A 14,590-nucleotide genomic window follows, 5' to 3' on the forward strand; every position below is an offset into this window, starting at 1 on the left:
TTTTCCATCAGACACGAAGCAACAGGGGGTGGGGGGGGTACCATTGATCCTTATTCTAACATGCTCTTTTTTACCCAACCTTACTTTTATTACCGGTATATATAGGAAATGTTTTGAAAGCAATTGGACCCCCCCCCCCCCCGTATATAACAGGAAATTTATTAAAGAGAAATGCAGTATTTAATGCTAAAAAATTGGTACAGAAAGAACTTTACACTGAAAAAAGTTGTTCATCCCCCCTTGCCCCCCCCCCCCCGAAATAGGATTTTCAACTTTGGGCATATTCCTTTTTTTGCAGGTGAGTGGAAAAAATATTCTCTAGCTCCCCCCTTTCAAAAACGAGGCTGTCCATTGCTTTCATAAGAAGCAAACAACTCAAAATTAATGTATGATGTTTTGTTCGACGTCTTCATAATTTACTCTAATGAAATAATTACCCCTCCCCCCAATGTAAACGTTTATATAAATAACTTTATCATGATTATAGGTTCAATAGATATTGATTGCATTAGTCAGGCAAGCTTTTTTGAAAAGCTATTACTTGCTATCCATTATGAACTGTTTATTGAATAAACCTTCGCCTCAGAATCTTTAATTACTTCTCACAAAAGTTCTTTGTGCTCTCTCAATTTATTAATTTTCTATATCTGTACTATACAAATGTTCATGGAATAAAAATATCAATTAACAGCCAGTGCACAAACAGTGATTTTATTGTGTATTTCAAAAAAATTACTGATACTGTAATTTTTTAAGGATACATTCATCCTGATTATCGATTTTTTTTTTTTTAATCTGAGTGACAATTAAAATCTATTCTCAGGTAATTCAATAGTCATATGTACATAAAGTGCCAATAATGTTTTTCAATACACACAATTAAACTCGTACTAATCAAAGTGTATCCGACATTCCCTTGGAAATCAAGTCGATAAGTAATTGCCGAGCCTGTTGATTTTTCCAGACTAATTGATACTCTACATTCCAATCAGAACACTCTTGGGATGAACATAATGCCTGCTATTCTTCTACTCACATTTGTAATAAATTGTGTTGGAAATACACATTTTCAAATTTCAGGGCAAAGATACATTGGACCAGTTGTTAAGTTTGTTGATAACATGGGTCAGAAGCAGTGTATAAACGAGTGTTTAGCAAGGCCCGCCTGGTGTAAAGGGATCAACTACAAGAAAATACATCTACATTGTGAAATCGTGTCGTCCGTTGAGGGGACGGAATCTTCAGAGGAATATGTCAGCATTCCTGTAAATAATGTAAGTATTTTGTACAGCAAGTAATGTTACATCATTAATTCTTATTCGATTATTTTCGTCGTTTGCAAAAGGTGCCTTCTAAGGACCACGGGCTTATTGTTTTTTGTTTTGTTTTTTTGCAGCAAAGTGAGGAATATGAATTCTGTTTGGAAATTTTCATATACCATTACGGGGAGTGTATTTTTAAAAAAGAAATATCATTTTAAAATGTCATTGCTTAACTTCTCAAATTAGTAATCAAAACTTCGTTTCAAGTGATCTATGTTATATAGTGATCTCAGATTTTTTTCATAGTACCTGACTTGCCACAGTAGAGTCCATTTCACAGACTCTATGCATTCAGGGGAATTGGTGACGGGATTGCTTTAGTATATATGAAAAACGATGAATTCTTTGAAAATTCTCTACTCATAGCATTTGATGTGATCCAAAGAGATCATGGGCCAAAATAACCATAATCTATTTAAGCAGACAAATTAAACCTTGTAACATAAAAAACACAATGCCTTCGCACGAAGTTTTCTTTTGACTATTCTGCAGTCATAAATACTTATATATCTGGCATTTGCATTTTAGCAATCAACGAACGAATACTTTCAAAAACAAAGATACAAAAACACAGGCTTACTTATAACCATAAACCATCTTCGAAAACGCTCCTTGGTATTAATCAAATATTTTCTGTCAATATTTTATTCAATGTGTAATACATGAAACAGCAATGTAATAGAGTACTTTACTGCTCAGTACATTTCTTTTAAAATTCAATTTTTCCATGCCTATGGGTATGTCTCAGAGCTGCTAAGTGTATTGTTATGATGATCAATGGGGCCTTCTTTAAAATTTCTTTTCTTTATTAAAAATGAGTAGAAAGTGAATCTGTTTTTTGCTCAGGTGAACTATATCGCCCCCCCACCCTTACAAAAAGTTTTGACATATTACTTATACTTACTGATGCTTACAGCAGACAATTGAAAGAACAGAATGTCTATCCTGCTCATTCGGCGAAAAATGCGTCACACTCTCAAGCAATGACATTCTGTGCCAATGGTAAGTCTCTCAAAATTAAGCTAGGGACATCAAAAATTAATTTTAATTTTTAAAAAATGGCTGAGAATTTTGAAACATGTACTTTCAATGAAGTTAGTAGTACATGTATATATGACGACATTACTAAGTAAAGGTCTTTCCACCCTCACAATTTTTATAGTTTAAAGTACAAAATTGAAAATATTTTCATTTAGTAAAGTTTAAATGTACTAATTATTGCAAAAAATATATAGGTCACCATATTATTTAAGGTGGGAGACGTAAATAAATAGAAGCACGTGTCATCCTTTAAATTGTACATTTTTTGTAAACTTTGTAAACAGTATCATAAATATTAGGTAAAAACTAATTCAAACAACGTCTAATTATTCGTGCCATTTAATTATTATTATAGATAATATTAATCTGAAAGACTGCACAGCAATACATGATGTACGGCCAACATTACCTAGTGGAGTATACAGCATAACAATCCCCGTCGTTGGTCACGTGACTGTATTCTGTGAAATGGAGGCTGATGGCGGAGGGTGGACAGTAACATCGATTTTATTATAAATAAAATCCAAACCTCATGATACCTTATACATGCTAAAGAGCTTACTGATTGATGAAGTTTTTGATATAGTCCTAAATATTTGATGTTTTCCAAGCTTTTTTTTCACGATTTTGATATTTTACGTGCCAGGAACGTAAAGTATCAAAGTCGTTAAAAAGCCAGATAACGTTAGGTATTTCGGACTTATTCTGATAATGTTAATACATATATCTTCTACGGAAAACAATCTTATTTTTTATTAAGATTTAAGAATATCTCTAATAAGTTTATATTGCAAATATTTGTCGTCAGTCATGAATTGAAACTTTAAGGACGCTCTAAACACTGCACTCTAAAGAGCTCCATTTATGGGGTATTTTTATGCAGTTAGAGTGATCAGCCCTTAGATGTAAGATTAAAGAAATTGCTATTTACCGTTAATTACATACATGTAATTAATAGTAGATTAAAATATTTTTAGCATTATGTAAGAAAAAGAGTAAGAAATTTAATTATTTTCATTAATTTTCCCAAAGTAAGTAAACAACAGTGATTTCTGCTCACAAATAGGCCATTGTCTTTGAACATTTTTCCTGCACAAATAAGGGACGTACCCTATGTTTCAAATGAATGAAAAAGTCTCAATATGCATATCTTAATATGATATATTTTTCTCTGAGTCCAAAAAACAGTTTCTGTTAGTGTTTATAGCTTCCTTAAATATACTGTTCTATCTTGACGAGATTAAATACACAACAACAACCCAAAATAGGATCTTATGATATTTACATATTTAAGGATGGGTACCATAATTTCTTCTCGTGACAGTTTAATCTATAAGAATTTTATACCTAAAGGTTTTTCAACGCCGAATGGACGGTTCTGAAGACTTTTATCGAACTTGGTCTGAATACAGGAACGGCTTCGGAAACTTCACAGGAGAGTTCTGGCTAGGTAAAATGGATTTATTGATTGGTTGAGTCGGCAGTTTTTCAGCAATTATCATTAATTAATTTTCGTTGTTGTTTTAATCTTTTGACCAATCAGATAAAATTTTTCGGTTATGTACAATTTGTAACACGTGCATGAAGAGTAAAAACTGATATTCGCGACTAATTCAGAATTTGGAATGTTTGTGCTTTTCAGTCAAATTCTTTTTTATTTTATTTTTTTTTTTTTTTTTTTTTTTTTGGACGATAAAAACTTTAGAATCCTGGGCTTATACATTTCTTTTGAATTTTTTATGTTAACTTGTGAACGTCCTAATCGATTATTATTTCCCAATCAGAAATAACTGGCCGGAAAAAACCTATTGGATTTTGTCAGGGGTACGTCCCATGGCCAGGTGGGGATCAGATTCAGGAGCTCTGACCACAACAACGTGTACGTAATTTTCTAAATACTTTTATAGGCAATGAGAAGCTTTCTCGTCTACTAAGTCAAGGTTCCTACGAGATGAGAATGGACATGGGGGATTTTGACAACCAGACACGATATATCAAATACTCCAGTATCACTCTCGGTGACGATGCCTCAAAATATGCCATTTCACTTTCCGGCTACTCAGGAGACGTAGGTGTGTAATTTAATTTACAGTTTTTAAAAGTATTTTAGCTCACCCTAGCTGCAAGTTTAAGTGAGCTGTTCTCATCACATTTTATCTGCTGTCCGACGTCCATTTGTCTATTCGTCTGTAAACTTTTCACATTTTCAACTTATCTTATGAAGCACTTGGCCAATTTTGAACAATCTAAGCATTATTGGGTGATGGGGATTAAGACTGATTAAATGAAGGGCCACACCCTCTTTCAAGTAAAGATAATTACGAATAAGTGAAATTTAGGGTCATCATTTAAAAATCTTCTCAAGAACCAATTATCCATAAGAGCTGAAATTGATCCGAGGCTTTTTTTTATTACATAGTGCCAATGTATATTCAAACAAGACCCACGATATCCTGACATACTGATATCGAATAAACTGTAGGTAGTGTAGATTCAAGTTTGTTCAAATTATAACCTCTGGGGTACGTTGGGACCACAATGGGGGAAAGCAGTTTTACATATTACGATTATACAAGAATAAAAATCTTTCTTCTCAAGAACAACTTAGTCACAATTATTAGTCTTATTGATACATGTGATATGGAAGTACAGTAGATTCAAGTTTGTTCAAATCATGACCCCAAGGTGTAGGGTTAGGACATAGCGGGGATAAATTTTTACATAAGAGTAAACAATCTAACCTCCTTTAACAACCAACAGACAAACATTGATGCAAGATTTTTAACGTACTTAACGTTATGTGTTATTAAATCGAATACAGTATTAGAAACAAATCTTGTTTATTTCATGGAAACTCGTTGAAAATGCTGTGTGGTCGACGAACATAATTTTTATTCATTTTCTTTTGTGTTCCAATATAATAATTAACCCAATTTCCTATAAACTATGTATGCTTACATGTAGCTCATCTTCCATGGAAGACCAAACAGGCTGAAAAAAAAAACCGACAACGAGCAGTTTTAATTTGTATTTTTCTAGTTACTAGGGAGCTTCATGACCATTTTATCGTTACATATAGAGGTCAAAATAGATAATTCTACCTTTTTTGCAGCTGATTGCTTTTTGACCGGAGTACCGGCCGCTCATCTAAACAACATGAAGTTCAGCACAAAGGATCAAGACAACGACTTATACGCACAAAACTGCGCAACTCTGTTCAAATCCGGTTGGTGGCATAATGCATGCCATTGTTCTAATCCAAACGGACTTTATTTGGCGGGAAATACAACCATATTTGCTGAGGGTGTTGTGTACAAACCATGGCGTACGCATTATTACTCGCTTAAATCCATGCGATTGATGGTCAAACGGACTGCGTAAAATGATGTACTTGAAATAGATACGCATACTTGAAGTATTGTTATGCACAGAAGAATTCTACATGTATGCGTTATCTGAATAAAATCAATGATAATTTTTTTACAAAATGACACTCATTCTTTTATTTAGGATGGTCAGTAATGCCCTTTATGTACAATTGCTTAGATGACATGAACATTAAAACAACATGAATATAAATATAAATGTTGCGAAACATCGTTACTTTGAGTTTTCATATGCATCTTTATGAAGTGTCCATCATATTAACTTTTTTCAGTAAATTAATTATAAATTATCTGTAAATTTATGGACGTACTCAATTGTGTTGCTTCGTTTAAAATATCCATGCATTAAAATATTCATGCTCTTATACTGTAATTTGGTGCATAATTAAACTACATTTCATGTGCCAACTAAAACAAAAGAAATCGTCAGCATTTTTTCACCTGTGTGACTGCACCTAGTGTATAGAAATCTGCAAGGTCGCAGAATGAACATTGAATCAAAGACATTTTAGCGATTTGGACCAATGAACAGTATTGTAATTGCTGATTTTGACAGCTGGTATTCTGAATGATAAAGGCTGATGCCTGAAGGAGCCAAGGAAACCGTAAGTTTAGAAAAATGTAAAATAAAGAAATGCAAAAAGGTTTAATGAAATGATTGACGATAAAAAGAAATGTCAGATTTTATATACATAAAAGAAGAAGAAAAAAAATATGTCAGAAAACACATTCTGCTTTTAAAAAACTCATTGTATGGCTGCAGCTGAATCCTATATAGATTATAATGCCACAATGTGAACAGGACAACTTTATGGGGTAATTTTAGTTATCCATTCTCAGTGCCTACGAGTAAGAATATGAGCCAGACACGCTCACAAGCTTTCATAGATGTACTGAAGGTACATGAAATAAGAAAATCTCTTCAGAATAGTAGTTGACAAAGGACAAACCGTGAACCCAATTAGACCAAGCTCTTAATCTTAAGTAATTATGCTTTTTTTGCATCAGTAACTTTTTTTGCTTTAAAAAAAATTATTTTTGCAAAAAGAAAGAAATTTTGCAAAAATTGGTAATCTAATCCAATTTGTTAAAAAAAAAAATCATCAGTCTAAGAGAAAATGGGCGCATTTGGCGAGTAATCTGCAGGAATCATTTGTACGAAACATTTATGGTTTAAATGTCCATGATTTGGTTGGCTGAACATAGCTGGTCAGATTTTTCAAGCACGTCCACAGTTGTTTTTTTTTTCATTTAGTTTGAAAGACCGTGTGAAATTGTAACATTTAGGTCCGTTATTCCTATGGGTACTGTAACATATGAATGTTTCACAAAAAATAAACACCTAAAATATTTAATGCCTAGATGCATGATACATGTACATTATAGAATAGAAGATAAGATTCTGAATAGATTTCGCTCGAGAACCAAACTGAACCAAAATTTATCTAATCAAAATTTTAATACATAAGTACATAAAATGAAACTGACAAAATAAATAGTTGTTTGCATAAAAAAAAAAAATAACGCCCCATGCCAGGCTCAAACCAAAAACTTTTCGCTTCGAGTGCAGTGAACAGGTAACCCAACTTAATGAGCTATCACCGCTACACGTATACCGACAATTTTAAAAGGACAAAGAAGCACCACATTCACACATTTGACTTTTTGGGGGAAAAGGTTCATTTTTCGTGGTCTCTGGGTCTTCTCTCCATTTTTTAAAAAAAGTGTATTCGTTTCTTTGAATTCAAATACACACGAATAACGTTTCAAAATCATAGAGAGAAGACCCAGAGATAGAAAAATTTTAGAAAAACGTGTCTAAAAATGTACCTTTTTGTACCAAATCTCTGATCTGGCCAATTTTCAAGTTATTTTTTAGCTAATCGGAGCTCAATTTCAGGAAAATATTTTCCTTTCCAGTAACCCGATAAATAAAAAAAAAATGTCAAAATTTCATGTGATATGTCGATAAAATTTTCACTTTTCAAGTACGCCCAGATTCCTGCCGAATGCTCATCAAAAGCGCCCACGTTCTTTCATTAAATAACCTTAAAAAGAAATTCTGTTAATGCGAAATGAGGGTTACCGATTGATACATTTGACTTATCGAATGTTGGAGTGCTTAATTTGAGAAATGTACTTGCATCATGAGGCTATTTAAATAATTAAGTAGGGGTTGTCCTGTATATGAAACATGTGTTTTCGTGAACAAAGCTTTAGAATATTTATTAAATCCAACAATCTTTTGGCATCTATAACCTTGTTTGCTTGATTTGCCTGGATTATTCGTTTTCGTGATTAATGAATACAATGATCAACACAGATATACTTTTCCCTTATAAATAAAATAATTGCTCTCTGCATATGTTTCATATTTTGTGCTTAATTAACTTGATTTGATTCTATGGGGTCAACACGGAAGCAAATATTTAAAGATATTTATTTAAAACACATTTATGCTTTCTGTAATAGCATTTTGATTCATTATCAGGATAATCGCTGACTATATACATGATATACGGATCCGCCATTGGCGATTCAACTTAAGTTAAGGGTGAAAATAGAAGATTCATTAAAACACAAAAAAAGGACTTTTTACTTTGAGAAGTTTTGCAACATTTTAAAAATTAAATGTCAGTGGATCGAAAAGCTGCTTATTTCGAGTGAGGATTCCTTTTAAAAAAAAGGAATTACTATAAAAAAAAAAAAAGAATGGAATACATTCTTTGTACAGCCTGTATCGTGACGTGTGTGTCTTTTCTAAGTTTCACTGAGTTATCTGTTGTGGAAACTGACAGTGATTTTGAAGTTTTTGACCAGTTTGCGGATGATATGGATAACAGTACGACTGATTTGAGCAAATCGGACCTTTTCAAATTTCTCAGTTCTAATATTGATGAGAATGTACATCGGACAAGGGTAGTTGACAGCACTACTATGGATTTAAGCTAGGAGATGATTCAAATTTAGAGAAGGTTTAAACTGATGCTGTTATAAATTAATGGATTTTCTTTAGTAGTCTTGCTCTCTGCGTGGTACAAAGGAAACTATTTCAAGTTTAAATTGTGGGGAGGGGACATCTTTCCCCTTTCATCAAGGTATATAATGTTGTACACTTTATTTATATAAAAGTTAGATATTTGTATTTTTTTATTTATTTTTTTATTTATTTTTCTGCTTACAATGATATTGATTTCATATTTATTTTTAAAATGACTTTGTGACACAATTTTTATTTGAAAACTTTATTTTTTTCTTAATGTTTTAAATATTATTTTATTCTGTTCATTCATTTTATATTATTATGGAATAAATGATATATAAATTTTATAAGTGAAGGGTTTCGGTATTCTGTTTAAAGTACAAAACTCCTCTTTTAAATAAATGCATAAACATTTCATAACAATGGATAAGGCTAATTGGTTTCTAAAATAGACATAAGATCTTTAAATACAGGTATTAATTAAATGAAATAAAACAGAAGGAAACTCATTATACAATTTTTAACAGATAATATTCATCTCTAATTCAGTAAAATAGAAAAAAAATGGAAATGCCAACGTTTCTTTATTTCAAATAATTGTGGTTTATAATGTTTCTTTCCGAAATTTATTGGCTTATGCAAATCGGCAGTATTTTAAATTCAACTCAATACAAATTAATATTTGACCATTAAGAACATTTTCACATTTCATTAATAATAAGAATATTTGTTATCAAGAAACGGAACTTTTGATTTTCCAATTTTTAATGAGATAAAGGGGATTTCCCCTTTTGAATTAAAGACAAATTAAGTCCGAAGAACAATGTTTAGCATTATTGTGGAAATGTGTAATTATTTTAGAGTGAGTTTTTCACTGAACAAGAAAAGTTACAATTGTTTAAGTCACTTTGCATAAAAAAACTTGCAAATGGTATATTGTAAGAGAGTTTTAAAATTCGAGCTACCGATCGGCAGGGAATGCTCACTCCTCAGTGGCATCTGATCCCACCTCTGATATTATGGAGACCCGTGTTTGCTTTGCTCAAAATTGATTAAAGGACTTTTGAACTTGAACACTGTTCGTTATCTGCATATATTTCATCAAGAAATTGAATGTCCTCTTCGTAAGAAGTGATGATGCCCTCAATATATTAAGTTTAAGCGTTGGCGTTGAAGCTTTTTAAATGTTAGTAAATGGATAAAAAAATCAAGTATTAATCCCTGAATAATAAGTAGTGCGGAAGAGTATAACTTAGAAGTAATTTGCACTTTGGTGCTTAAAGTGGAAGTATATATACACCGCACTCATGGTTTCGTCAAATTGTACATACAACGGAATAAAAAAAAAGGAATCTTAGCACCAGACCCTCTTTCTTAGCTACACTCTAATTAGCTAAGGGGGTTTGGAGTAAGAAATAAATCCCTTAGATTTCAATTTATCAGTTTGAGAAGGTGTCTCATCCACTGCTAAAAGTACTCAATGTCGAACTTGATTCTTCAACCCCACCCTAATCTACAGTACTGTAGATTCCTACATGTACGCGTGGAATTAATTATCGCGTAATTTCCTAGAAGCACCACACGCAAAATAAAATTATTCGCCTTTATTTTTATGGTGCTTAAATCAATGTAGAATCTGTTAATCAAACGTCAATTTGCGAATTATTATTTTCACGATTTGACGTTGAAGAGCCCTTTCGCGATAATAACTATTTGCGAAAAATAAGGAATCTACAGTATCTATCGTCTCAAAAAATGCAATATTGATGTCACAAGTGACCAGCTATGTTGGGAAAACTTTGGACCCAGTGCAAATCCAATCATATCATGACTATATCCATCCATTGCAAAATGTAGAAATTCAACGTAAGCATAAAAAAATTAAGACACGTAACAAAAGGTTAAAATAATAATTAACGTTTTCTAAATACCGAACATGGTTTTTCCTTTTCAAGAATATCATATAACAAATGAATAAAGTAATACAATGTTTAATAAATTTTATCTAGTTTCTTCTAATGACAATGATGGCAAAACCTTGGACACTGTGTAAATCCAATGATATCATGACAATGTCCATCCTTTGCAAGATGTAGGCAGACAACGTTAGCAAGCTTGTCGGCACCTGTAATAAAATTAACAAGATGTCTGTTAGCTAATACTCACTAGTAATACCCCGCTCTGATGTGAATATACATTATCATATTGATAAACACAAGTTCAGCTATGGGCAGATGCATAATTAAATAGGGAGTTGACATCAGAATCAAATAAAAATATATCCAACCCTATGGCATGCCTCAGTGAAGTTTGTGCGAAAATTTCAAGCATCTGCGAAGAGATTTTTGCTGAGAAAACTACAATTAAATTATTGTGATGTATGAAACGGACAGACGAATGGATAAACAGGAAGTTGATATATGATTTGAACTAAAATGCATGCCTCAGCAAAGACTGTGTTTAAATTTCAATGATTTGCGATGAGTAGTTACTGACAAAACTGCGACGAAAATTTGCTATGTATGAAACGGACAGACGCACGGATAAACATCCGATTTGAAGAAAAATGAATCCCATGATATGGCATGCCTCTGAAAACATTGTGTTAAAATTTCAAGCATGTGTGATGAGTAGTCGCTAAGAAAACTGCAACCAAAATTTGTTACGGACAGACACACGGACTCACGAGGGTATAACAGTATACCCCCTCTCCTTTGGAGCGGGGGTATAATTAGAGCATTTCGTAGAAAAAGCTGGACATATTCTTGTTAAATTTACAGTAACCAATTACACGAATATATTCAGCAAAGTCCATTGTTAGCTTTTACATACACCAAACTCCCCTGTTTAATATGCTAAAGATCCCGAAAAATTCGGGAACTATTAAGGAATTGTACATTTAGGTACTCACAGTGACTACATGGATTATTTTGGCATGACTTGGTTTCCTTAGCAGCACCAAAGCATATAGCACCGCCATTACTGGGCGTTGGGTTACTGCAACGACGACTTCGGCTACGTGTTCCGTTACCGCAAGTTACTGAGCACTGTTCCCATGAAGACCAATTATTCCAATGTCCATCAATCGCTACAAAACACAGAAATTTAGAGAAAAAACGCCTTGAAGGGCCAAGATGCTGCCAATTTTAATTGCCAGTAAAAATAGTAGCAGGGTATTAGCAGAGTATGACAAATGCTTGTTTTGTTGAAGAACTACAAAATATTAATCGTCACAATAAGTGGTGAAAAAATAGGGTTTCGTGCCAGCACCTAGTGCAACACAGGACCTCGGTGTATACGGTCTCGTTCGGAGGACCGGTCTTCACCTCCGACAGTAGAATTCGATCTTGCGACCTAAGGATCATCTCCTTACTTCGCGACTCTAGAGCATACGCTCTAACCACTGCGCCACGCGGACGACAAAACGGGAAGGGAATCGATACATTGCAAAAACCGTTTTCAAAGTAAGTTAAAATTCTCCATTCCTGAAAAAAAAATATTGGAACTCGAAAACAAAGGGTGACTTCACAAGAGGATTTATAATATCCCCTAGTTTCAGTTGGTATATGTGGTAAGATAAAAAAAAACTTACGGCATGCGATTTGATGACAATGTTTGCTCTCCTTTCTTGGTCCAGAACAAGAATGACCTCCATGTTGTGGTGAAGGATTGTTACAATATCGAATCCGATGTATAGAACCACTACCACAAGTTACGGAACATGCGCCCCAGTGCGACCACGAACCCCAGTGTCCATTTATAACTATAAAATGACACTAAATACAATTAAATTAAAAGTTCTAGGAAACTGATTTTAAATCTGATTATCTTTAATTAACCAGAAAAGAAGGAAAAATATATCTTTAAATTTCATATCTATTTTATAGATAAGTGATTTTTTGGCCAGGAAATTACTTTAGCCAGATTGACATTGCAACCATGAACAAACACATTTTGTTAAAAATACATGGATCACAGGGGAAAAGAAAATTTATGTGTTGAAAATCACTGAACTTTTAGAAATTAATTCTATTTCCTTTTGTCAGATTTTTTTAAGTTCAGGTACTTCCATTGTGTAAATACATAATATATATTCACCACATGGCGGAGCAGCGCATGGAATTTGTTTCGTTGAGGGACCTGCACATCGTTTTCCTGCATGAGAAGGAGCAGGGTTATCACACTGCCTGATGTATTCCTCTGTACCATTCCCACAAGTAACACTGCAGAGTTTCCACGGGGCCCAGGTGGACCAGTGTCCATCGACAGCTTAATGGTTGTAATTATGAATTGCATTTATATTTAATTGTTGGAAAGTCTCAATTAGTTTAATAAATTTCTTCTGTAAAATCATCGTGAAGGCGATTTAATTGGGAGATGGCAGATGTAAACATGAAACTTGATGAAAGGCTTTGTCTCTCTCAGCCAACTTCGGGCTACTTTAAAATTGTGTAAATATACTGTTATGAGATGAAATTGCTTTGAATATTTACCACACTGTGTATAGCAGGGCATCATTTCCTGGTCAGCCCCTGTACACTGATTCCCGCCATTTTTTGGAGCTGGGTTGTCACAGAGGCGGGACCTTGTACGGTACCCCGCTATACCACAGGGCTCACTGCATCTTCCCCATGTACTCCAATCTCCCCAATAACCGTCAACAGCTGTTATATAAATTACTTGATGAAATTTTTCTTTATTTGTTATACTGTTTAATTGCAATACATGTATTTAGTACTCTTGCTTAAATTTTACTGTTAAGATTTTCAGTTTGTAACAAACCGCTATAATGGTGATGGATCAAAAGTACGTACGTAAAACAATTAATAAACAATCACTGTTTATGTATGCTTTCTTTATGACATACAAGTATAGTAACTTGAATTTGCAGTTTATTAAAGGCCCTCTTTACCTTGTTGTGAGGAAGAAACCAAAAATCGTGGCTCTTTCTCGCTTCTTGCAAAATAATTCACGACTGAAATGGTATGGGATATAAATTATATTATTGTGGCATTAATTGAAGGAAGTATGTTCATATATTTAATGCTTTCTATATTAGATTTGAAGTAAGAAAATAATGTTTTTAAGCTTTCTTTTCCAATGACACGTCAAGAACTGTATCCAAGCTACACAATTAACTCTGAAATCGAGAATCATACCTAAGGAAATATAATATCACAAAAATATTATTAGGTGGGAACAGAACTACATTATTTTATTATTCGTATACAAGCTGAGATATTTAAGATTTTCTCTTCTTACCGTATAATGTCAAAAAGAAGTGCCTTGCTGAAAGGGATCACATTTTGATAGTTACTAATACATGTATAAAAATTATTTTAAAAAATTGTTTCTAGTCATTTTCTTATTATTTAATTTATCATAAGTTGATTTTACATGTTGTATTTACTGAGATTCGAGAAGTTATTAGTGAGAGATAAATCTATATTTATCAAAGTTAAACAATTAATATGTATTATCTACGTAATAAAGATAATAAAAGTATCATGAACTTGATATCGGAAAGATATAATGAAAAATTTACGTTTTCCATCGTTATTATTGAAATTAACATAATTACTTAAACTTACTTTTCGCCATTAAAGCTGGACAGTTCAAAGGAGGTCAAATGACCCTGAGGTCAACAGAGGGTCGGTTAATGTCTTATCTCATTTTACATTGTCTCTGTCCAGACTGTAGCTCTATTTGTTTGTACATATAACAAAGGAAGAGAAAAGAAGCATTTTGGACTTAAAACTTTACAAGTTTCTTTTTGTGGCAACTGGCAAGACTGCAATAAGACTACAACTCTAGGAGTATTTACAGAATTTTCAATTTTAGTAACCATGGCACCACCG

General features: G+C 33.1%; 1 protein-coding gene and 1 long non-coding RNA gene across 2 annotated transcripts; one reads left to right on the forward strand and one right to left on the reverse strand.

Annotated features, from left to right (window-relative positions):
- Positions 1 to 1,068: 1,068 nt before the first annotated feature.
- Positions 1,069 to 5,744, forward strand: LOC134269293 (ficolin-2-like). The gene is made up of 6 exons (XM_062751489.1): positions 1,069 to 1,274; positions 2,239 to 2,318; positions 2,711 to 2,858; positions 3,717 to 3,813; positions 4,271 to 4,435; positions 5,476 to 5,744. Exons 1-6 carry the CDS (start codon positions 1,122 to 1,124, stop codon positions 5,742 to 5,744), a joined length of 912 nt encoding a protein of 303 aa, XP_062607473.1. The 5' UTR covers positions 1,069 to 1,121.
- Positions 5,745 to 11,711: 5,967 nt separating this feature from the next.
- Positions 11,712 to 12,951, reverse strand: LOC134269294 (uncharacterized). The gene is made up of 3 exons (XR_009992548.1): positions 12,831 to 12,951; positions 12,325 to 12,495; positions 11,712 to 11,820 (listed from the first exon to the last, which is right to left on the reverse strand). It is a non-coding gene; the product is annotated as an uncharacterized LOC134269294 (long non-coding RNA).
- Positions 12,952 to 14,590: the final 1,639 nt, after the last annotated feature.

The sequence above is a fragment of the Saccostrea cucullata genome, unplaced genomic scaffold (genome assembly GCF_032062105.1).
Source record: "Saccostrea cucullata isolate Sc308-1 unplaced genomic scaffold, CSIRO_AGI_Scuc_v1 ctg8019, whole genome shotgun sequence".
Lineage (NCBI taxonomy): Eukaryota > Metazoa > Mollusca > Bivalvia > Ostreida > Ostreidae > Saccostrea > Saccostrea cuccullata.